Source organism: Leuciscus leuciscus, assembly GCF_965113295.1.
Source record: "Leuciscus leuciscus genome assembly, chromosome: 11".
NCBI lineage: Eukaryota > Metazoa > Chordata > Actinopteri > Cypriniformes > Leuciscidae > Leuciscus > Leuciscus leuciscus.
Window position 1 is genome coordinate 9,391,774 of NC_138735.1, and position 22,774 is coordinate 9,414,547.

General features: G+C 37.0%; 1 protein-coding gene and 1 long non-coding RNA gene across 3 annotated transcripts in view; one reads left to right on the forward strand and one right to left on the reverse strand.

Moving 5' to 3' along the window:
• Window positions 1-22,774, forward strand: part of LOC309509977 — a 961,882-nt gene that overhangs the window by 280,563 nt on the left and 658,545 nt on the right. The window lies entirely within an intron of this gene.
• gpr158a (G protein-coupled receptor 158a) overlaps window positions 1-22,774 on the reverse strand; it is a 107,497-nt gene that overhangs the window by 48,841 nt on the left and 35,882 nt on the right. For both annotated transcript variants that reach the window (XM_082184966.1, XM_082184965.1), the window contains exon 3: window positions 4,419-4,521. In XM_082184966.1, coding sequence (XP_082041092.1) covers window positions 4,419-4,521 — 103 coding nt within the window. The remainder of the gene's footprint in view (window positions 1-4,418; window positions 4,522-22,774) is intronic.

Consider the following 22,774-nt stretch of genomic DNA (forward strand, 5'->3'; position numbering starts at 1 on the left):
TACCGACTTCATCAGGCTCCGAAAATTCTTCACAAAGAACACAAAGAATGGCCTTCTCAGCTGCCATAGTTGCAACTCTTGCGTCATCAGAACAGTGTGTTTAAAAAACGTTGTGCAACGTTTTGTCGGGGCTGAACGCAGCCCTGAAGTAACTAACAGACTAGAGGCAACGATATGCTTAAAAAGTTTTTCCTTTGAGTTTTCCGCGTACAGACGACACCAGTGTCAAAAAGATCACCATTCACACGGATCCGTGAAAACGACTAAAACACTGTATTCTGAAACACTATAGATTGAACACGTCAGGGGTTTTCAAACTGGGGGCCGCCAGGGGGGCCGCAGCAAGTTGGAAAAATGTTTTGTGTTAATATGAGTATTGTTATAAAATAACATTTTAATAATATGTTGCATAGCCTATCTGAACATTATACTTTTAATGCTAATCTTTTAGAGATTAACTGATTGATCGGCTGGTGACCAGAATTGGCCGATTTTCACGTGATTTTCAGTCTGACATTCAAATGCACTCGGGCGCCGCATGATTAACATCGCGCAACATCAGCATCACAAGTGCACACAGAACGCACATGTAGGAAACCTTGTGAATTACGGCCGTTTCAGACCGCGAGCGGCGCGTGAGTAGCGCAAATTTTTTTCGCCGTGCATGTTCAGTGAGTGCATTCACACCGCGAGCAGGAGCAGCGCGTTAGCGTCAAGCAGGAGCGTCGCGTGCTGTGAGCAGTAGTGAAGCGGAGGTTTCGGCGCCGAGTCTATTTTTGCTGCGCTGCTCACGCTCAATTAAAGTGAAAGCACACTTTTGATGGACAAAATAAATATGATTTCACACAAAAAGTACCAAAAAATCACATAATTTGCATGTATAGTGTGTTTTAACAAGAACTTCAGTAGGCTTCAAGAAAATGAAGACTCAAAAATATTTATAGAAAATGTACCCATTTAAACTTGTTTTTATCAATCAGTTTGGATAAAAGTGGTGTTTTATAAAAAATATATATATAGAAAATAATAGGGGTGGGCAAAAAAATCGATTCACATATGAATCGCGATTCAAACGTTACCGATTCAAAATCGATTCATGGAATTCCAAAAATCGATTCTTGTTTTTTTGGGTTTTTTTTTTTTAAATATACATTTTTTGGTATTGTCCTGAAATGAGTTTAGCTTGCCATTCCCATAGATGGCGCTGCATCGAATTCACACTTACGCCTGCACACTCTTGTCATAGTCAAAAGAAGAAGTGCAGCAGAAGCGAAGCGGAGCAGAAGGAAGGCTGGCTGGCTGGCTTTGTGGCGTGTCTGTTTTTATTTCGGCTCCCATGTTAACAGGTTAGAGCTTGCACACAGCCTGCGTGACACGCGCGTCTCAGGTGTGGCCCGAGTCGTGCGTGCTAGAAATAGAACCGACGCCTATTTTTCTCGCGACACGCAAGCGTGCTGGAAGCGTTTCCAGGCAAAATAGAATGTTTATATGTCATTTTGACACGAATATTCATATTAATAAATGACATTTTGATGTTTGAAAGTCTAGGTTTTGACATAAATGCAGATATAATGTAGGCTTATTGTATTTTTTTTTAATCGATTTTCAAAAATTGCACCTGTCAATACAGAACGAAATATTCTGTAGCCTATTTTGCCGTCAATAGCCTACTCCTTAAACTACATTTAGCAGTATTGTTTGTTTAATCTGACTACAGCACTTTAAAGCTAAATGTAAAAAAAAACAAAAAAAAGTATTTAAGTTTTAATTTAAACTTGAATTAAATGTATTCGAAAGCTGGCCAAAGCTTGGCACTTTGCACTGTTTAGTTGCAAAAGTTTTTATGAAGACAAAGTAATATCAAACTTCATTTAATTTGTTATTTATTTTCTTTTAAATTGTATGTCTACTGCAATCACACAGGAAAAAGTCAACTTCATTTACATACTGTGAATCGTTTTTTGAATCGAGAATCGTTTTTGAATCGATAATCGATTTTGAATCGAATCTTGAGATTAAAAATCGGTATCGAATCGAATCGTGAAATTTTCTGAATCGTGCACCCCTAGAAAATAAATATTTGTGTGTGCTGTAAAGTGGTTAGAAAAAAATAAATCAGAATCGGCTCAAATCTGTATTGGCAGGTCAAACTCAATGACAAATCAGAATTGGCCTTGAAAATTGTAATAGGTTCATCTCTATAATCTTTCTGATTGGCTGGTATCAAACACCATCACATAATCTGATGTTCACCTAGATGTTTTATTTATTTATTTCTACATTTGCCATAGTATTGTCGATGGGTTCAATAACACATCCTGCAAAAGGGGGGCCTTGGCCAGAACCTAGTGGTATTTGGGGAGCCTTGTCATGGAAAAGTTTGGGAACCCCTGGAACACGTTATACGCATGTGCATGACGTCATCGTTTTCACGGGTTCGCGTTTTTGTTGTTTGCACAGAGACCATTTTCAAAAACTCTCACTTTGAAACCCGTTTTCAAAAGTTTGAGTTTTCAGGCACCCAAAACGCCATTGTCGTGTAAATGAGCGGCCAAAACGCATAAAAAGTCTTCCGTTTTTAGTTGTCCTAAATGGTGTCCTGTAAACAGCCCCTAGAAGATTAACAGAGAAAGTCAAATCTGAACAGAACAGAGAAACAGATTAAAAATCAAACTCAAAACGTGAGACCGCTAGCATTTTCCGCTAAAGTTTCATGGCCCCAATTATTTTGTTGTATGAATATCTGAACATGCAGTATATCAAAAGAACAGACCCTCTGCATTAAAAATAAATAAATAAAACTTTTATTCAAGCATCTTGCATTTCTTTTATATCAACACCTGAATGTGGGTAGGTTTCGTAAAAAAAGCATAAAAAAATCATGTTTTTGCTAAAGACTACATCCAGATCAGATTCAGCTGGAGATGGAGTAGATCGAGTGCATCAACAACCCAAAAGCTTCACAGCTCTTCCTATTCCTTTAGGGCAGTGATTCTCAAACTTTTTTGGTCATGGACCCTTTAAACCTTTAACCCCCTTTAATTGTTTTACCTGTTTATTTAACCTTTTAATTGAACCTTTAACTTTAATTTTTAGAACCATTGCTTTAGGGTAACCGTACTATAATATATAGAATAAAAATCTAACGGATGACATGAGACTGTATACACGCACCAGCGTATTCTTCACATAAACCAGGATTATGACGGCCAGACATAAGACATTACCATTACTTAATCAGAAAACTACTCAGTAGAGCAGATAAAAGAGAAATACACAGAACACAGCCGACTTTTCCCAGGAACACACTTATCGGAGATCATTGAAGGAGAGCCAGAGAGGAGCCATCACAGATGGAGGACCTGTGGTGATGTCTGTCTGCCTCTCTACCTCTCTCTGCACAGTTTGGAAGGAATATAGCTTTACAATCTGTTCTTAAAGCAGATGAAACTTTATGACTTTTACCAAAACCTCAAATTCATGGCACAACTATTACGTGTTTTAGGCCAATTTGAGTGGTCTCACATTGACAGAAACTATTTAAACAAATTCACCTCTCCATATAAAGTAACAGTTTCGAACATGAGAGAATGAAACATTAAAAATTAAAGCAAATGTTGAAGCATTACACATTGTTGTGTTCAGTGAGGTGTAAACGAGTGCCATGTGCTGGGGCCCCTGCTGAGGGCCTGATACTGCCAGCATAGTGCTGATCACATGTTTCTCTTTCTGCCAGTCTGTTTTACACATGAGTGTGTTTGTGAGTTTGTGTATGCCAATTTTTGGAGTGCTCATTGTGGGAGAACTTCAGAGTGACAGAGGTTTTTGCTCAGAGAGCTAATTAATTAAACATAAGGGGTGTGGTCATAGTGTTCCAATAGGATGAGAGGGAAGTCAGGTATGCTAAGTGCTCCAAAAATCCTTTGTGTGCATGTCTGAGAGGGTGAATACAATATTTATGTAAGACATTGCATCTAACTGCACAGTGGGTCCACACTGAAAAAATGGGATTTGAAATCTAATTTAAACCTGAAAGAAAACGGAACGTTTTGAATCATTTTAAACAAAGGAAAGATATGGCATTGAATAAAGAGGTCATTAAACATGAAATACTAAACACTCTGATATTCATACTTTTTAAAACAAAGTGTTAATATAATTTGCAATTAAAAACATGTATTAAATACAAAAAAAAATGATAAAGTAGAATTCTACACCCCACTGTATATTTGACAAATAGGCCTATGAGTAGACTAAGCATATGAACAATAACACATTTCTTATTCTGTCAATGAGCATATAATTATATTATAACAAAAAAAAACATCTACTTCATGAAATGTAATGAATATTTTCTGAAATCGCATGTTTTTATTCAACCCATTTATTGACCCATAACATTTTATCATAGTACTTACTTTTAAAGCCATTGACTGCAACTCTGCTTGGATGATAAAAGCCGTTTTTGCAGTGACATTTATACTTGTCCAGCACAAATCCATGACCTGGGATGGGCAAACACTGTGGAAAATAGAGAGAAGATGGAAATATCAAAACTGTACTGTACACAAGGTAATATCACTGGAAAAAAGACCATTGCAAAATTCCATATACTTATGCATGGTTGTTTGTGCAAGAATATATATTCGATTTTTTTTTTTATATAAAGAACCATCTCTGAATAGATTTCTTGAGTTGTCTAAATGGTTCTTTGGGGATGAAAAAAGCTTTGCATTATAAATCTTTTGTTTGGTGGTTTTTCAAAGGACAAGTATAATAAAAAAAATACTGGAGAATAAAAATATATTTTCGAAGAAATGTATAAAAGGTGGCATGATTTTAAACCTTGAAAACATGGCCAACGCAATGGATCGGTCTGTAGTTGATGGGTAATTTGCTGAAATGTAAGAAATACTAACATTTTCCATTTACAATAAAACGACCTAAGTTGCATGTACAAAATATTGTTTTGTACAATTATTATAGAATATATAATGTGTCAGTTAACAGTGGCTTCATAAATGAAATAAAAACATAAAAAAACACACCTGATGTGGATTATTTGTTCGTCAATTTGCAGCAAAAAAAAAAAAAAAAAAACTTTCTGTGACCTACAGATTATGACCAAGACTTTGAATTACTTTTGATAGTCCACTTTAAACATTCTACTATCTATAAGTAAATTTGCAGCTACATTTCAACTAACTCATTTATTTGCAACTGTAAACTAACTCTCATTAGTTGACTGTTAGGATAGGGTTAGGATTAGTAGAATAATTTGTACTTGAAAAGTTACTTTTAGTCAGTAAAATGTCAGATGTTCGGAGACCATCAAAATAAAGTGTTTCCAGATATTAAGCAGACATTCTGCTAATACTCTAATGATAGTTGACATGTACAGTAGTTGCAAAGTTACCTATAGTTAGTAGAATGTCTAAAGTGGAAAATAAAGTGTCACTGGGCTTTGAATATGGCTCTGTTTCAAAACCTAATTATCTGTCTAGATGGGCAGCATTTTAAAGCACATGTGCTCTCCAGTCCAAAAAATTAATAAAAATCAATTTCATTCAATACGCTGATTTCACGCAGCCGTTATTTTGAAATCGAAAGCGAGGCTCCGGTGGGAAGAAAACCGGAAGTGTCGCCTTTAATCACAGGAGAGTCGTGAATGCGATGGCGTATTGTTGTGTTTAATGATGTTGTGTCAATTCTAAAAATTTACATACATTTCTTGCATACTTTAGACTATATACAGTGAAATTCATTTATAAATAAAATATTTTTTTTATATATAATTCAGAATGTAAAAAAAGAAGCAGGAATGAACTATATATATATCCTATATTGAATAGTAACATCCAATAGTGTAAATCGCGGCAGCAGCTTCAGGTTGGTAATCCAAGGCATTGTTGTTTATCTTTACTTCCGGGGTTCTTCCCACCGGAGCCTCACTTTCGATTTCAAAATGGCGGCTGCGTGAAATCAGCGTATACAGACAAGTAGCAATAATACACAATAATGTACTATTGTATGTTGCGGCATTAGCTTAGCATCATGCTAACATCGAATACTTGTTACAAACGCCAGTGAAGATTTCTTGTTGCCTGCCTGTGACCCTATCGGTTGCCTGGACTGTTACTTGGTTTGTTTGCTGCCTGCCCTGATCCTTTGCCCGGTTATGACCTCGATTATCGTGCTGCCTCTGACACTGTTGTTTACACTGGTGATAAGACCCACACCTGCCTGTACTGTGAACTTGTTGTTTATCAATAAACCGCATATTTATCCCACTCAACCTGAGTCCTTGTCACAACACTATTGGAATCAATTGTCTCTTGTTCAGCTTGTGTGCTGCACAGAGTTGCTGCCTACTGTAAGTAGAGCATTCTAAATTGGAAAAGGTTTTTTTGTTTCATTATGATGGTGTATGGTAGCTACTTCTGAAGGCAGTACACAGAAAAACAGATTGGATTTTGAAATGAGAACAAAAAAAGAGCCTATATAGCTTGTACTTTATTGCTTAATAATAGGATATTCGCAGTTTCTTCTTTGTCAATAAAGACAAAAGACTAACTTTCTACTAATAGTAAAGAGCCACTAGGGAGGCTGGGCTGCCGACTCTAGAGCTGCAAGCTTTGTTTCTGCTTTCAGCAGGTTCAATATGTGAGCAATGCAAGTTTGATATATAATATCCTGCGTCCTCTGATATATAATATTCAAACAGGGACAGTTTTGGCACAGATCTCCTTGCATGTGTCAAGACATAGTATCTGAATTAAAGACAGGCTCATTTGCTGAATTCAAAAAGAAAATTAATTTAGTATCTCCTCAGTATTTCAGGCCTGATGCCCGGTACACATTGTACGATTTTGGGCTGTCCCAGATGAAAGAAGACCAATTGTGGCGATTTCTGTGGTCGTAGCTTCTAAACGTGGTTCTTCGTCATTCAGTGAGAGAGGTTCAAAGATGGCCGATGTTACAGTCTTGTGACCAAAGATAGGCTGCAAAAATAAGTGTCCGAAATTTAACATGATCATCTCACAGTGTCTTTACGACCTACGTCTACTGACTAGCCAATCAAAATGCAACATGAATTGGTGTATTGATCAACGCTACATGACCCTAAAACCTAAAACTACTTACCTCAAATTCCATCTGCACAACTGGCATGCCAAGTTGGCCTCTTTTCCCTAGCCATGACTGCGTCCATTTTCTTCTCTTTCGCTTACTCCTCTTTTTCCAGTGCACATAAAAAACACAATTGCCAAAGTGCGATTCATCTTGCTCTATTTGTTTAACACTAGTTCATGCTGATGATGTTTTATTCTTCTATACTAACTTGCGTTGTAGCCTATGATTTAATAGGTGTCATCATCGTACAGTCTACATGCATGTCGTACAGTGTGATTTGTAATGATCTTATAGGATTGCCGAAATCGCAGTCTGTAGCAGGCATGAGTGTTTGATGACTGCAGTCCAGGGCCTAAAGCAGACATGTTGACCCCTGCTCAATACCGATCCACTCCAGCGCACACTTGACAAGCTATAAAGGGCCAAAGCCTTCATATTGGAGCAGAACAGCAGCGACATCAGCCTTAATGAAGCACAGAATGGTAGAACACTTACACAAATCCATCTTTAGAGAGAAGAGGGCTCCATTTCTGTCTTTCATGCATCTACTGTATATATGATCAGGGTTTGAAGACAGATAGCCACTGGAGCAAGGTCAGAGTGCATTAAGGGCTCACAGTCTCACTATAAAAAACTGCCTTTTTCCACCTTAGAAACATTGCTAAACTACATAATATGCTATCAGTTTCTGATGCAGAAAAGTTAGTTCATGCATTCATGACCTCGAGACTGGATTACTGTAATGCCTTATTAGCTGGTTGTCCTGCATCCTCAATAAACAAGCTACAGTTAGTCCAAAATGCCGCCGCTAGAGTTCTTACGAGATCAAGAAAATATGATCATATAACACCGATTTTATCATCACTGCATTGGTTACCTATAAAGTTCCGTATTAATTACAAGGTATTGCTACTGACTTATAAAGCCCTAAACGGCTTAGCTCCAGTCTATTTAACGGATCTTCTATCGCCCTATAATCCATCGCGCTCTTTAAGATCACTAAATTCAAGGCTTTTGGTCATACCTAGGATATCCAGAACCACCAAAGGAGGGAGAGCATTTTCACATTTGGCTCCAAAACTCTGGAATAGCCTTTGGCTTGCTCAGTTGGGGATATTTTGGGGATATTTAATTTAATTTTATCAATCAATAAATTCCTCTTGAAACAAACTTTGTTGTATTATTTAAATTTAATACTGTGAAGCTGCTTTGATACAATCTGTATTGTGAAAAGCGCTATACAAATAAACTTGACTTGACTTGACTTAAATATATAAATTTGAAGTCATTTTCAGCAGCATGTTTTAAAGAGGCTACATTGGCAGTAACACTTAAATTTGTGTTGGTTGGCACACTCTAGCATAAAAGAGCGTTTGACCCTGAGTACACAGTAAACAGAAAGAGGTTATCTGTTTATGTTGATGCACAGTGAGAGTTATTTGGCCCACAATCTCATATTCTATTTTTGGCTTTCTGTGAACCTGCAATCTTTTATCAATGCTTGATCATAGAAAAAAACTATAAAGGCAGACTTACTCTACGTTAATTAATTTATTCCTGTCATCATTAATCCAGTCTTCAATATCACATGATTCTTCAGAAACAATTCTAATACCCTGATTTGGTGCAAAAAAAACACATTTCTTCTTCTTATTAATATTATCAAAAAGAACAGCCCTTATTTGAAATAGAAATCTTGGTCACACTTTAGATTATGGTCCAATTCTGACTATTAACTAACTATTAATACTTTTGCATCAAAAACTCCTAATTACTGCTTATTTATAGGTAGTTGTTAAGTTTAGGTATTGGGGATGTAGGGACGTAGAATATGGTAATGCAGAATAAGGCACTGCACTGATATATTCTTTTTAAGTATTAATAAACAGCCAATATACTAGTAATATGCATGCTAATAAACAACTAGTTGATTGTGAGAATTGGACCCATATAAAGTGTTACCAAAATCTTTTTTAACATTAGAAATGTCTTTACTGTCACTTTTGATCAATTAAAAGTGTAACTTCATAGATTTTTAACCCACTTTGTATTGTTAAAGTCAGAACTGAAATTAACTTTCTCTGTGTTACCATGACAGAAAGATTTCCGTTTATTTGTCAGCAAAAGTCCACTGGATAGAGCACAATGCAACACTGTTTAAAATGTTGACTACAAACACTGAGGTTTTTCAGATTTTCCATTGCGGGCGTTCTCTCCATATTTGCCTACGATTCTTTGCAGCCTTCAGCCACTGCCTATAACGTGCTGGGTCCTTCACTGGAAACTGAAAATAACTTACTCCCGCTACATTTACTCTCTGAATGCAGGGACAATACAAGTCAATACCATTATGACGAATAGTTTACTAATTAATATTTCCTACTAATGCCTGTACTGTACGATTCTGGCAATTCTATAAGATCCTTACAAATCACATTGTATGACATGTATCTAATAAACTTGGGTACGACATTTATGTATACTGTATGATGATGACACCTACTGAATCGTAGGCTACAACGCAAGTTAGTTTAGAAGAATAAAAAATCATCAGCATGCGCTAGTGGTAAACAAATAGAGCAAGATGAATCGCACCATGGCAATTGTGGTTTTTATGTGCGCTGAAAAAAAGGAGGAAGCGAAAGAGGAGAATATGGATGCGGTCATGGCTAGGGAAAAGAGGCCAACTTGGCATGCCAATTTTGCAAATGGAGCTTGAGATAAGTTGTTTTAAGTTTAAGCGCCATATCGCAATTTGCTATTTCATGTTGCATTTTTATTGGCTAGTCAGTAGACGTAGGTCGTAGCAGCAAACACACTGTGAGATGATCATGCTAAATGTTTGACACTGTCAGAAAATTATCGCAGGCTATCTTTGGTCAAAAGACCGTGAAAACGTCCGTCTTTGAACCTCTCTCAGTGAAAGATGTTGGATCACAGTTTAGGAGCAACAACCACAGAAATCGCCACGATTGGTCATCTTGGGAATGGGGAAGCCCAAAATCATACAATGTGTACCGGGCATAAAGCAAGGTAAGTTTAAGTTTTCCTACCTATTCCTACCTATCTAAATGTATTACTTTCTTTAAAAAAACAAAACAAAACTGTATTTTGCTTATTTTTAATATAAACATATTTTGTATAAAGCAAATACAATGCATTTTAAAGGTATCCATAATGCCTTAAATAGATACTTAGGTAAAACTTTAAGTCAAGTCAAGTCATCTTCATTTATATAGCGCTTTTAACAATGTAGATTGTTCCAAAGCGGCTTTACAGAGATACAAGGATAGTTTAACAGAGATTAATGTGATTTTAATGCACGAACATATTCATGGTTACAGGTCTAACACTAATAGTAGGCTATATTACATAATAACCTGAAGTGGTAAGTATCACAATCCAATATAAATGCAGTTGCAAATATTTATGAGGACACAATACTAATTATAAGGTGTTTTATGAGGCATTTTGAATAAATTCCTTCATGATGCATTAAATATACAGGTTCCAATCAACTCAAACCAAATATTACATATTGGGCGACTCAAAATTAAACAAAATTATTGACCACTAATCTGAATATGTTTTTTATGACCCAGCTCTATATATTTTAGTTTACATTCATTCTCCATTTAGCCATCACATTGTGAACTGCCACTTTCATCCTTAGCCAAGCCGAGATCAAGCGTATATTGACTTGCAGTAAAGAGATAGCAACACTCCCAATATTATTCATTGTGTACTCCGGGCACTGACCCCTTGAGCTTTCAGTCAATTCCTGCAATAAAAGCTTCAGGAATCACACAACTGATAACAGCTTCTGCCTGAAATGAGAGAAACAGACTCTGGCCCATGCTGAGAGGAAGGGACAGGGTCTTCTGATAGAGCACAAGCTGACGGCGGGTATTGAGCAGGTGAGAGCTTCAGCTGGGAACACTCTATCCTAATTAAAGCCAGACAGACACATCGCCGACACAGACACTGGCAGATCTGAGCCGCTGGGAGTACACAGGATGATTCCAGTAGCTCTACACACCTTCACGCTGTTCACTTTTAATCAGAGAGAGAAAGTTAGAAAGAACGTTTGATTGACTAAGACTAGGGATGCAGGGATTGGTTTAGATAAAGGAACTCTGTCTCCACTGATGTCCGTATGCACAAAACTGAAGAAAGTCTCCATCTTTTTCCTGAACAACCAATGGATGCTTCCATGATGACGCACCTAGGGATGGGCATTTTTCAAAAATACTGCATTCGAATATTCGGTCTCATAAAAATCAAATATCCGAATATTTGTTTATTTAAATGATGTTTAACGAAAACACTTTTTAAAGGACCCCTATTATGGATTTTTGAAAATGACCTTTAATGTAGTGTGTACACTTAACTATGTGTAACATAGCTCTAAGTGAATGAAAACATCCTGCAAAGTTTTAAATCTGAAAGTGCACCGTATATAAAGTTATTGTCTTTCAAAAGTAAGAGTCGACTCTGAGTCAATTAAATGAATCGTTATTCAAACGAGTCATAAGCCGTTTCGTTGTGACATCAAGACGAAACATTAGAATATTGCCCTCCCACTTATTGCACGCAGACACCAGGGAAAACTTGAACCTCAAACCAACAGCTGATTCCTGTGGATGCTGGATAGCATCATGTCGAGAAGACAGCGCTGTGCTCTATAATGTGAAGGTAAAGCAAGTTGTTTTTTTTCACTGTCCAAGGACGAGCATGTGAAGAATCAGTGGTTAAAGTTCATCTTTACCATGATATCACAGCAGTATAATCCTAAACTTTTGCTGTGTTCCCTTTATTTCACTGACGACTGCTTCTCAAATCTCAGAGTTCAATGCAGGATTCACAAACCGCTTGCTCTTGAAAGATGGTGTTCAAAATACTTAGTTTTGAGTTTTATATTGTGTAGGTCTCCTACTTCTGGCTAACTCACGTTATCACTGTCTTACTGAAATACTTCTGCTAATCAGTTGTGGGCCACTATTAGCTATAACTGTGTCTATTAATGCAAATTGTCTGTCGTTCTCACTACTTTGAGGAAATATTTGTTTTACCAACGTTTATGTTACATCAGATCATTCACTTTAGAGCTCGGCTAATGTATACATTGTATACATGCACTGATACAGTTTCCACGTGTTCACCGCAATATATTAGAAAAATACTCGGTAAATAAATTAGTTCAAGTAAAATAATCGGATTGTTGATGGACATGCACTTGTTAATGCTGATGGTGAGGAATTACAGTTGCAACATCTCATATAATGCACCTCAAACAGAGTAGTGTATCACTGAGAAACACTGAGTCCTGCTCGAGCCGTCCTTGCGATGGAGGTTCGGGTTGAATAACAGTTCTTTCAGTGTTTCATCATCGGACTTGCGCTCGCATTGATATGGTAAAATCAACGTCATTGTTCGTTACTGTGTTTAGTTTAAGGTGTAGGAAGCATCAGGACAAGCAGAGCTGACGTTGTTATGGCAATGGGCGGTTTTGTTTTCGACGCGCTGTACACGGTAGGCCAATCACAACAGACTGAGCTGTCTGGCCAATCAGAGCAGAGTATATCGCGGAAAGGCAAGGCAAGGCAAGGCAAGTTTATTTATATAGCACATTTCATACACAATGGCAATTCAAAGTGCTTTACATAGAAGAAATTAAAATAATAAAAAGAAATAATAATAATTAAAACAGTTTAGAAAAATAAAATAAAATACAGTACTTTTAAAAATAAAAAAAAGAATATTATTATAGATCTTTCCTTCAAAGGATTCCCTTAAGACTTAAATCTTTCAACCTTCTTTTAACCTTCAATCTTCTTACGACTTCCATCTATCAACTTTCCTTTAACTTGCTTTTCTTCCTCATTTACTCACACGTTCTTTTCACTTTCTTTAGCACTGTGTTCACATTCTTTCACACAAAACTTTAATATCGTCATTTAAATACTGTTCTACTTTCAAACCCACATTAATACACGTCACTTTCACATTATCACTTTCTTTTACACCTTCTGAGTGGGCATTTACAGTTACGGGCTAAATGCCCTGCTGACATAGGAGAAATTAAAATAATTAAAAGAAATAAGAATAATTAAAACAGTTTAGAAAAATAAAATAAAATACAGTACAGTACAAACAGTCGGACGAACAGCGGCACAGTGCTCATTCAGTAAATGCACAGCTAAACAGAAGTGTTTTGAGTCTGGATTTGAATGTGACCACTGTAGGAGCACATCTGATCTCTTCTGGAAGCTGGTTCCAGCTGTGGCTGGCATAATAGTTAAAAGCAGACTCGCCATGTTTAGAGTGAACCCTTGGTATTTCTAGCTGATATGATCCTAATGATCTGAGTGATCTGTTGGGTTTATATTCAGTGAGCATATCTGCAATTGCGAAAGGAGGAATTTAGAGAGATTGATTAATTTGACGAGTCGTTTGAGAGTCATTGAAAATGTGATGATGTGCAAATATATATTATGAGGAAATTAAACAGTTTTTTTTTTACCTTTGATGCATGTAAACCTGTTGTAGGAGACTCCACAACAACATTAGCAAACTTTAAAATAGCATAATAGGGGCCCTTTAAGTTTTTGCCACCATTTCTGAACAAGCTTACGATTAGGCAATATACACAACATGCTTACAGTATAGGTTCAAATTTTCTTTTAGTTGAAAACAGAAAAAAAAAATGTGTAAACAGAAAAATATAAAGACCAAAAGCATTTAAAGGGGTGGTTGATTATGATTTCACTTTTCTAACTTTAGTTAGTGTGTAATATTGCTGTTTGAGCATAAACAACATCTGCAAAGTTACAACACTCAAAGTTCAAAGCAAAGGAAGATATTTGCTTTTAAAGAATAGGACTACAACAAACTCTGGTTGGGACTACAGGACATTCCTCCCGGGTTAGTGACATCACTAACCCTAGAATTTACATAAACCCCGCCCCCGGGAACACGCAGTCCATGTTGAGAAGAGGAAAAGTTGTTGTATAAGAGTACATTTGTGATCAGCTCAAACTTTAGCATCCATCTTTTCACATGCAATAGAAAGTCACTCTGTGTGCATCTCACAACAGTTCCTATATGAGCGATTTATAGATTTATCATGACAGAATATCTTAATTGAAGATAGTTAACTCCACATCAGCAACATAAATTCATCAACTAACCATTCAGAGACGTCCTGTTGCGTTCTACATGTTGTCACTTCTTCTTGAGTCTCTCCATCTTTGTCTGACTCCGTTTTAACATTTAAGGCAGAACAGTTTCTGTCATTTTAGTGTGTCTGCGTGAGGTAATAACAGCTGCTAACACACATGAGCTCTTGAAACTCCGCCCTCTGCAGCAGCTCATTTGCATTTAAAGGGCCAGGCACAAAGCGGTGCGTTTTTGCAAACCCTCAAAAAGTGACAACTTTAACTTGCTATATAAAAATATCTGTGGGGTATTTTGCGCTAAAACTTCACACACACACTCTGGGGACATCATAGATATATTTTACATCTTGTGAAAAGGGCATTTTACCACCCCTTTAAGCTCAAGCAGCGCGAACGGAAAAAAACGCCCAGTAAAAATAATATCCACATGCTCGAGTGAGAAAATGCGCTTCTCATTGTGGTGATGATATTATAACTCAGATTCATTCATTAATTTGATCAAAAGTAATTCCATTTTCAATTTCCAATTTTCAATTAATTTTAAACTTTGCGAGGCAGACGACAACATTATCTAATCAAATACAAACAACTTGTTAACACGCTCCACAGCGCCACCCAGTGCATTTCATTATAACTGTGAGTTAGCGCTTGGGATTTATCATGGATTCACTGCATTTACGGCCAGCAAAGCAACGTAGTAAGTTCGAATAGTATTTTATTTTTCGAATAATAATTACAGATCGAATATTCGAAAATTCGAATCTTCGTGCACACCCCTAGACGCACCAGACTAGAAGCTAGTCTAAACATTGCATAAGTCAACTCAAAATTCACCTATTATGTTCCACAAAAGACAGGTTTGGAACCTGTGTGCTTAATTGAACTGAATGTGCTGCACTTCAAATCTTAAAAGTGTCCGTTTTAGACATTCTACTAATTAGACGTATCTACATGTCAACTAACTCTCATTAGAGTATTAGTAGACTGTCTGCTTAATATCTGCTTATGATGCTCCACAACAGACATTCTACTGACTATAAATAACTTTGCCACTATGTCAACTTATTTTACTAACCCAAACCCTAACCTAACAGTCTACTAATACTCTAATGAGAGTTAGTTGACATGTAGTTGCAAAGTTACTTATAGTTAGTAGATTGTCTAAAGTAGAATACCATAGGGGCAAATACTATTTGCACCTTAGTGTATTGTAAAATATTATAAAACAGTCTGCAGTAATGACAACATATTCAGTATTTATGATTATATCTATTCATTTCATAAATGGATGGTGCCTTATTGGGTAATTACTTGTTCCACCTCTAACCCAACCAGTTAAACACTTTATTGCCACTATTAAATGCGCATTAGGCAATTCATTTCCACTGTCCGAGCTGATATGTGATGGGAAAAGACAAAAGAATGAGTTCGGAAAAAGGCGGATTCAAACTTGAATCAGTCGCTTCAAAATCCAACGCCACCTGTATGGAAGTAGAATAATGTCAAATGTTTTTGAAATAAAAAGCCTGTTGAATTGCACTACTTGAAAAAAAATAGGCATTGCATTAACCATGCTTGCATTTTAATGCATTGTATTTTTAGTGCTTACATTTTTATGGGCTGAAATTCAACATGGTTGAATATTTAAGCTGTGAATATTTCAATTAAAAACATTTCAAACACCTTTTCATTATTAAAAATTCAATAATCCATATTCACCTTTCATATTTCACTTCCAAAATATTCAAACTGTTTAAAAATACAACCAATAATATTCAACAGGCAATTTTCGGTCCATTTTATTTCGCTTTGCAAATTCGCTTCCACAAATTCAGTGGTTCAAATTCGACAGTAAATTCAACATTGACGTCCAGGAACTGCAGGAAAAGCAGTAGATTGCCGAGCATACTCTCCATCTGCTGTTAGTCTACCTCACCAGCAGATGGTGCAAAAGCGCTTGTTGCTGACGAAGACATTCATTCATAAAATGAAAATGATTATCTGTGTCAGTATATGCGGAAAAGATGATAAACACACAAAAGCTGTGTTTATGTTTCATTCAATAACTTCATTGTTACTTTCCCTGTGTATTCTACATGTCATCAGCTTTCTCTACCATGAACAGGATTATAATCGGTTTCCCTCAATACCTCATACTCAAGGATTTCCCTTCCGTTGATAGTGAAATGAAAGACCAATCTTGCACCTTATTAGGGAAGTAGGCTGTAGGCTATTATATAGGCTACAGGCAAGAAGATGGACTCAGAATATGAACTTAACGCGCAAAGTTTCATGCTGAGCGTTTCGTGATATACTGGCATAAAATCAACACATACATAGTAGGCTATGCATACGTGTATTGTATTAGCTTAAACTGTCACAGCACTTGCATATTGTCCTCCTATTGTTAGTTTAACTGTAAATCGCTTTGGATAAAAGCGTCTGCTAAATGACTAAATGTAAAAATTGGCTTGATATTGGACATTCGCACATTTAGGGACCGTCTCTAAAGTTGCATACAACATCGGCATACACGTTTCTAACTTCAATAGCAAACTTAAATTTATTTGAATAAATATCAAAAATCCAAAGGGTGCGCATTATGCCTGACACTACATGAACACTTTACAGTTGGTTTTATGACTGTAAGTCGTTCTATTCAAATGCTATCGGAGTTAGAAACGTGTATACCAAAGTCGTATACACTTTAGAGACGGTCCCTAAATGTGCGAATGTCCAACATCAAGCCATCTGTATGCCAACCTATCACTGGGAAACGCTCAGCATTAAGCTTTGCGCGTTATTCTGAGTCCATCTGTTTGCCTGCGAGTTTGGTCTTTTACATCACTGTAGTCCATTAAGCTACGTTAAGCGTTGTATATGTCCAGCAGGGGAATCCTTAAGTATTGAGGGAAACCCTAATAGCCTGCATGCAGCACATCGCCACAATATAAAGTTAAGGCAACTAAACAACCAAGAGAAATATGTCAACCTCAAAAATTTAACATTGGATCTGTATATCCGCATCTGGGAATAACATTATAATCTCGTTCACGGTAGAGAAAGATGCATGTAGGCTACACAGGAAAAGTAACCGTGAAGACACTGAATTTAACATAAAACAGCCGTCATAATAATCACAAATAGACTTACATTGCTGTAAATTAGTTTTATGAATGAATGACTTGTTCTAACTGTTGCTGGTCTTCAACACGCGCTTTTGCACCATCTGCTGGTGAGGTAGACTAACAGCAGATGGAGAGTATGCTCGGCAATCTACTGCTTTTCCTGCAGTTCCTGGACATCAATGTTGAATTTACTGTCGAATTTGAACCACTGAATTTGTGGAAGCGAATTTGCAAAGCGAAATAAAATGGACCGAAAATTGCCTGTTGAATATTATTGGTTGTATTTTTAAACAGTTTGAATATTTTGGAAGTGAAATATGAAAGGTGAATATGGATTATTGAATTTTTAATAATGAAAAGGTGTTTGAAATGTTTTTAATTGAAATATTCACAGCTTAAATATTCAACCATGTGGAATTTCAGCCCATAAAAATGTAAGCACTAAAAATACAATGCATTAAAATGCAAACATGGTTAATGCAATGCCTATTTTTTTTCAAGTAGTGCAATTCAACAGGCTTTTTATTTCAAAAACATTTGACATTATTCTACTTCCATACACCTGCCTTACTCTCCATACCACTGCTCTTGTTATCAGCAAGAATTCTTTCATATTTTGTTCTGGCTCACTCAGATAATGGTGGGTGGAGTTAATGTAAATAGCCTCTGCTGTGTAAAAAGACATGCTGATATGCTGCTGAATTTGTTTAGAATGCTGCAGGATCATAGGACAGATAAAAGAGGATGAACATCAGTGGAGGTGGTGTCTTGGTTGAGGTGTTTGCTGGGACACGCTGTATGCAAATGGACCTCCTGGCACGACAGTGCGATGCCCGCTATTAAAAACCTCTAGCTCTGAGTGTGAGCGGTGTCATGGGCCAATTATCCTGTCACACAGACACACACTCACTGACTGACAGCTGCCACAACTGTGCCTTTGACATTCACAAAAAGACTGAGAGACAATGAGAGAGACAGGGAGAGCATGAGAGAAACAGGTGGACGTCTGGGGTCACTGAGATTTATGGCTTGACAAATTAGATCAATTCCACCACTACAAGCTGTGGGTCCCTGTTGAAGAGAATCTTTGTTAATCTATTAGTTGTGGCACTGCCGATGTCACAGCAAACATTTTGTTTTTGCCTTTCAGACGACACAAAAGCAGCCTGCGTTCTGGAAGTATATTTTCCATTCATGAAAGGCACATTATTCAGTAATGAGTTCTAAGCCTGAGCCAAACTAACCCGCTGTGAGATGAATTAAATTATATCAGTTGATATGAAAAATGTATTTAAAAATCAGAACAAATCCCAAAGATAAAAGAAGTACACTGTAGCATACATTTAAAATAATATACTTAAGTGCTGACTGAATTACATGTTTTTAGACACTTAAGGGCCTGTTTACACCTGGTCACTTCATGCGTATTCTCGGTTAGCTATTAGTTTGTGCAAAGACCAAGTGTAAATGCTTTCCGAAACGTATTAGAGATGGATTTAAATCCGATCACTCAAACCACTTTAAGAAAAAAAAAAAAACATATCATAGCACTCAGGGTACAGGGTTCACTCTAAGCATGGTGAGTCTGCTGTTAGCTACTATGCCAGCCGCAGCTGGAACCAGCTTCCAGAAGAGATCAGATGTGCTCCTACAGTAGTCACCTTCAAATCCAGACTCAAAACACTTCTGTTTAGCTGTGCATTTATTTTTTGCTCTAAACTGTTTTAATTATTCTTATTTCTTTTGATTATTTTATTTCTTCTCTGTAAAGCACTTTGAATTACCATTGTGTATGAAATGTGCTATATAAATAAACTTGCCTTGCCTTGCCTAGCATGTTATAGGCTATATGACAAGTTATAGCCAGATATGACAGCGCTGCAACATGCATTGCCACAAATGTGCTGAGTATCTCTTCAGCAAGCAAATGTGCAAACTGTCGCAAATGAAACAACAATTAACAATCATCTTCACTAAAAGTAGTACTACTAAATGATCCTACCAGTGCTGTATGGAGCCAGATCAGCCTCAAAAATAATACATTTACAAAAACAAAATTCTTAAATTCACAGCACAATTCACATTTACAAAATCCGATTCGTAAATTCAAAACACAATTCATAAATACACAAGTAAAAGCATAAATATTTCCTCAAATGCTCACACTAAATAAATTTAAAATGTTTACAAAAATATGTATATATCAAGTTCTTGAATTCATTTCCATCACACATTTATGAATGATGTTACGTGTATTTATGGATTGTTGAATCTGCATCTGCAAATCGTCACACATGCGTGGACTGCTTTGAATTTGTGTGCTGTATTTTTGAGACCTTCCTGACAGGTTAAGATTTAGTGATGGGAAGTCCGGTTCTTTTCCGCGAACCGTTTCTTTCGGACAGTTCGTTTCAATGAACCGGTTCAAAAAAACGGTTCACCAGTTCTTTTATGTCATCACGTAATGACGTCAATTCTATCATCCCGGCGGATAAAAATACATTCAAATAAAGGCATTTGTAATCATAACCTAAGTTAAATAATAGTACTCATCGTCATAATCATCTTGGATAGGTTTCTTACATTTACGTTTTGAAAATGAACCCTGTAGTAGGCCTAAGGCGATGCGCAAACGTGGATGTTTTACATGTCTTGAAGTGAATAAACTGGTCTTCATCATTTTTATTTTATTTGTAATTAAATAAACGTACATTTCGCCGAATTCGGCCCCTCATTCAAGTCCTTGGTTCACCCGTGCTCATGTATCAGCACAGCACATAGACAGTATAAACACAGCATCAGTTGGCCAAAAGAAAGTTCGGTTCAGAGACGCATGCGCAGTCTCTCCAGCTCGTCGGTTCTGTATCGAACGCGTCCGAAAGAAACAGTTCTCGGTTCTGTACTGGTGATGCGAGAACTGCTGCAACAACCAGTTCTTGACTCGAGAACCATAGCATATGCCTGTGTGTGAGCTGAGAACTACTGAAACCAGGCTATAGCCTTCAGTCGACAAAACTAAAAACTCGATGCATGTCTTCAGTATGTTTAATACGTTATGCTTTGATTAACACATTATAAACATTTACTTTGCACCCTTTAAAACCTTGGCAAGAGTTTACGTCAAAAATGTATATCAACTTACTTAGAAATTAAATGATCTGTTCCAGAAAATAATGTTTTAGTAGGCTATAATAATAAATGTTTAGTTTTACAATCCATTCATTGTGTTTCCAATCTTTAAAATAATACAGTGAAAAGGCAGTAGCCTATGTGATAAACATGTTTCTAACATGTTTTATTTTGTTACACTTATTGATGTTCAATAAAATACTTAAGAAACATGCATTTCGTCCCTCTGAAAGAATTGCACGCATGCTCAGCTCATCAGCTCATCGGTTCTCCGTATCGAACACGTCCGAAAGAAACAGTTCTCGGTTCTGTACTGGTGGTCCGAGAACCGCTGTACCTGTACGTTCGGTAGTGCGCGCATGCTCAGTATCAACTGCTCGTGCTCATCACTTCTCTCAGCACAACATGTCTCAGTTCAGTGAACTGTTGGATTTACTGGAGTAACATATATGCCTACTCCGGGATATTGGTTTATTTTGAGTCGAAGGGACTGTCAGGACTCAGGCATGTCTGAAAGTGAGTAACTTTAGTAACTTGTTGTGGATCAGTGCTGACGCAAGACGCGAACTGTTTTGAACGATTCAGTCCGATTTAGTGTACTGGTTCGACCAGTTCACTAAAAAGAACCGGTTCAAAAGAACGATTCGTTCACGAACCGGACATCACTATTAAGATTCATAAATATCTTTTTTGGAGGTTGTTCTGTTTAGCCAATTGCTGTGAGCTTTAAATCCACCAATCAAAACGCTCCTTACTGAAAAGACTCAAGAAGCTCAACGCTGCGCTTGTAGGCCCTGTCCCAAATGGCACACTTCATGTGCACATTTGTTCTTGTGGACTTGATTTATATCGTTCGCACAAAATACAGCGACCCGGTTAGCCTGCTGTCTCATAAACAAAAGTTGTATAAAAGTATAAACAAAAACACATACCCTGTTTATTCAGATAAATCTGTAATGTTATTAAATAAGTGTTAAATGTCCAGATGTTTCATTTAATAACAACAATTATGTAATGTGTTCTGTTGTTGTTGTTGTTATTAGTAGTAGTAGTAGTAGTAGTAGTAGTATCGGGTTCGCAGGAACTTTTGATCAGGCATTAAAAACAGCTACCATCACCTAAGGGAGATTTCGAACTCACACAGCGGAGAGATTTCAGCATGGAGGAATCAATGAGTAAGTAAAGTCGTTTTTTTATCTGATGGCATTTTCTTATGATTAAAGGTTGTTTTAGTTAAAGGTGAACTAAGTAACTTTTTTTACCTTAACTGAACAGCTTCGGAGTCATTGGAATGGTTATATTACTTATTTCGGGTTGAATGGTGCCCGTGAGGGGAAAATACGCACTTGCAACTTTGAGCCGGCGGGCCGCCGGCCGCTGCGTCAGGAAGTCTCGTGTGATATCAGGTCTCGCGATGTAAACAATTGCTTTACGGCCAAAAGAAATCTGCTGAAATGCGGTCATTATTGCGCTCCCTCACGCTGTCCGAACCCGAATGAAGAAAACGTTTTAAAGAATGTCCCATCTGCTTTGATGTCGTTGATCTATAGCCTCTGGTGTCTGAGAATCAACAACGAGTTTTTACAACAGTGTTGTCAAATATCTATTCCGAAGCTGTGGGGGGAGCTCTAGAGAGAAACCTGCGAGCAAAAAGCGAAGAAGTCCCGAAGCTACTGAGTGCTGCTTTAATGAAGTGTGCAGTTTGCAGTGTTGCAAAGTTGTTAGTCCACGCCAGCTTTCTTATATTATAACTGGTGTTTGTAGGAACACTTTATTAATCACAGGATGAATGGCGATGAACAATTTCGATGATAAATGATCGAGTAATTTTAAAAACGGTTTGTAGTCTGTGGGTTCTAAAGTTACCTTCGTGACCAGCTAGGGATGCCACGGATTATCATTTAGAATTATTTTATGCAGTAACACTTGAGTCATTACCAAACCCTTACAAAAACCTCAAAAGCTTACAATGACTTCAGTCAATATTAGGGAGTTATCATGCTGTTCACTTTAGAATACTGTTCCAAATAATTAGTAATTCCGATTTGGTAAAAACTGAGTCAATACTATGGGCTACCATGATCTTCCCTCTAGAATTAATTACACATTATGCATTACTCACATTAATTATGAACATGAATAATATGAATATGAATATGAATAATAGTTCTTATTATTCCTCCAAGAGATATAAAAAAAAAAAAAACG